At 51.9% G+C, this 2203-nt stretch overlaps 1 protein-coding gene across 1 annotated transcript in view; it reads left to right on the plus strand.

The window, feature by feature from the left end:
• The first annotated feature begins 1167 nt into the window (after positions 1-1167).
• LOC108803646 (oocyte zinc finger protein XlCOF6.1-like) overlaps positions 1168-2203 on the plus strand; it is a 14342-nt gene continuing 13306 nt past the window's right edge. Inside the window, exon 1 of the mRNA XM_018575470.1 lies at positions 1168-1230. Within this exon, the coding sequence (XP_018430972.1) occupies positions 1168-1230 (63 nt within the window). The remainder of the gene's footprint in view (positions 1231-2203) is intronic.

Below are 2203 nucleotides of genomic sequence, written 5' to 3' on the forward strand. Positions count from 1 at the left end.
CCGATCTCCTGGGAGGAAGGAGCCTGGATCGGGCAAGGATGTTAAATTTTTTGGACTCTACACCTGGAAAGTAATGTTCCTTTGATGAAATCACTGCAGATGATCCTAGAAAACGCCGGGGCCAGAGGGTGTGACAGCCGAGCTTTATAAGACGATCCTGGCTCCCTACCTTGTCTGCATGAGGGTTCCCCCCCTCCCTATGATGCAATCTGCAGTGATCCTTCCATGATTGGGAACTGGCGCCCCATTAGCCTTCTTAATGTCGATTGAAAGATACTTGCAAAGATTTTGTTCTGGCGATTATCACCAGTGGCAGGCGGTTTGTTATCCCGCCACCAGCATGGCTCGGTCCATGGTAGAAGCACGGCGGGAGGCCTTGGAGCGCTGTAAGGATGCTGGTTGGGGTAAATTTCTGCTGACATTGGATCAGGCTAAGGTCTCGTTCACAGCTAGGCGTATTGCATATGCACGTCTGTCGCGTGACCGGCGCGCGCTTTTCTTACCGCGATTCGCGGTAGAAAAGTTGCGCAACAAACGCACGTTTCCGAAGGCTACTTGGCTGTATTCCAATGGAAACGCGCAACAAAACGGCCCAAAGTAGCACCTGCACCTTTCCAGGCGCGGGCCGTTTTGTAGCGCGTTAGGGACGGGCGGAAATACGCCGAGGTGGGAACCAGACCATTGAATACAATGCGATTTATATTTTTAAGCGTTTTGTAGAGCGTTCGTCGAGCGTAGAACCCGCTACAAAACGTTCAGGTGTGACCGAGGGCTTAGACCTTTGATCGGGTTAAACATGAGTACCTATGGCTCCTTCTTGGCAAATATGGCCTGGATGGGGGGTTCATTGATTGGCTCAAGATTTTGGGCTCGGGGGTGCGGGTAATGGCTGGGTCGGGCAGCCCTATGTGGTGGGCTCGGGGTGCGGGTAATAGTTGTCTCTCTATACCGGGATCTATAGTTGTCTCTCTATACCAGGATCTATAGTTGTCTCTCTATACCGGGATCTATAGTTGTCTCTATACCGGGATCTATAGTTGTCTCTATACCAGGATCTATAGTTGTCTCTCTATGTTGGGGGTGTGATGGGGTTCCTCTCATTCTAGTTTTGGCAGATTAGCCGGCACCATCCCATGAGATTGAAGAACCTCCACCTTACCATGTGACATGACGCAGAAGGAGGGGCCAGACCTGGAGCTGTCGGTGGATTCTGTCGCCGGTGAGTTCTCGGTACCTGTAGGATCGTCACCTCATCTGTTGCTGACACATTCCTGTCTCCATGTTGTCAGATTTGTAGAGACGAGTGACCCCGAGAGACGAGTGACCCCGAGAGACGAGTGACCCCGAGAGACGAGTGACCCTGAGAGACGAGTGACCCCGAGAGACGAGAGACCCCGAGAGACGAGAGACCCCGAGAGACGAGTGACCCCGAGTGACCCCGAGAGACTCCCTGACAGTCCCAATATTTTGGTGAAATACATTTCAGTGGATGGAGGAGTTGGAGTCGAGGTGATCGCACAGGTACAACGGACTTTATATGTCTCTGGAGGGTACAGAAGCTCCTATCACATGTGCTGGACCTTATTGTGTGCTGCAAAATGCTGACCCTAACACCAAGACTAACCCTAACACCAGGTCTAACCCTAACGCCAGGTCTAACCCTAACGCCAGGTCTAACCCTAACACTAGCTCTAACCCTAACACTAGCTCTAACCCTAACACTAGCTCTAACCCTAACACTAGGTCTAACCCTAACACCAAGACTAACCCTAACGCCAGGTCTAACCCTAACGCCAGGTCTAACCCTAACGCCAGGTCTAACACTAACGCCAGGTCTAACCCTAACGCCAGGTCTAACCCTAACGCCAGGTCTAAACCCTAACGCCAGGTCTAACCCTAACGCTATCTCTAACACTAGGTCTGACCAGACCTAACCCCAAATGTAAGACTTAGGTCTCGTTCACACCCAGGCGTATTGCATATTTTCCACGACCCCGAAGGCTACTTGGCTGTATCCCAATGGAAACGCGCAACAAAACGGCCCAAAGTAGTCCCTGGATCTTTCCAGGCGCGGGCCGTTTTGTAGCGCGTTAGGGACGGGCGGGTGCCGAGGTGGGAACCAGACCATTGAATACAATGCGATTTAGATGTTTGAGCGTTTTGTAGAGCGTTCGCCGAGCGTAGAACCCGCCACAGAACGTTA

Source organism: Nanorana parkeri, unplaced genomic scaffold (assembly GCF_000935625.1).
Source record: "Nanorana parkeri isolate BGI_ZX_2015 unplaced genomic scaffold, ASM93562v1 scaffold3981, whole genome shotgun sequence".
Taxonomy (NCBI): domain Eukaryota; kingdom Metazoa; phylum Chordata; class Amphibia; order Anura; family Dicroglossidae; genus Nanorana; species Nanorana parkeri.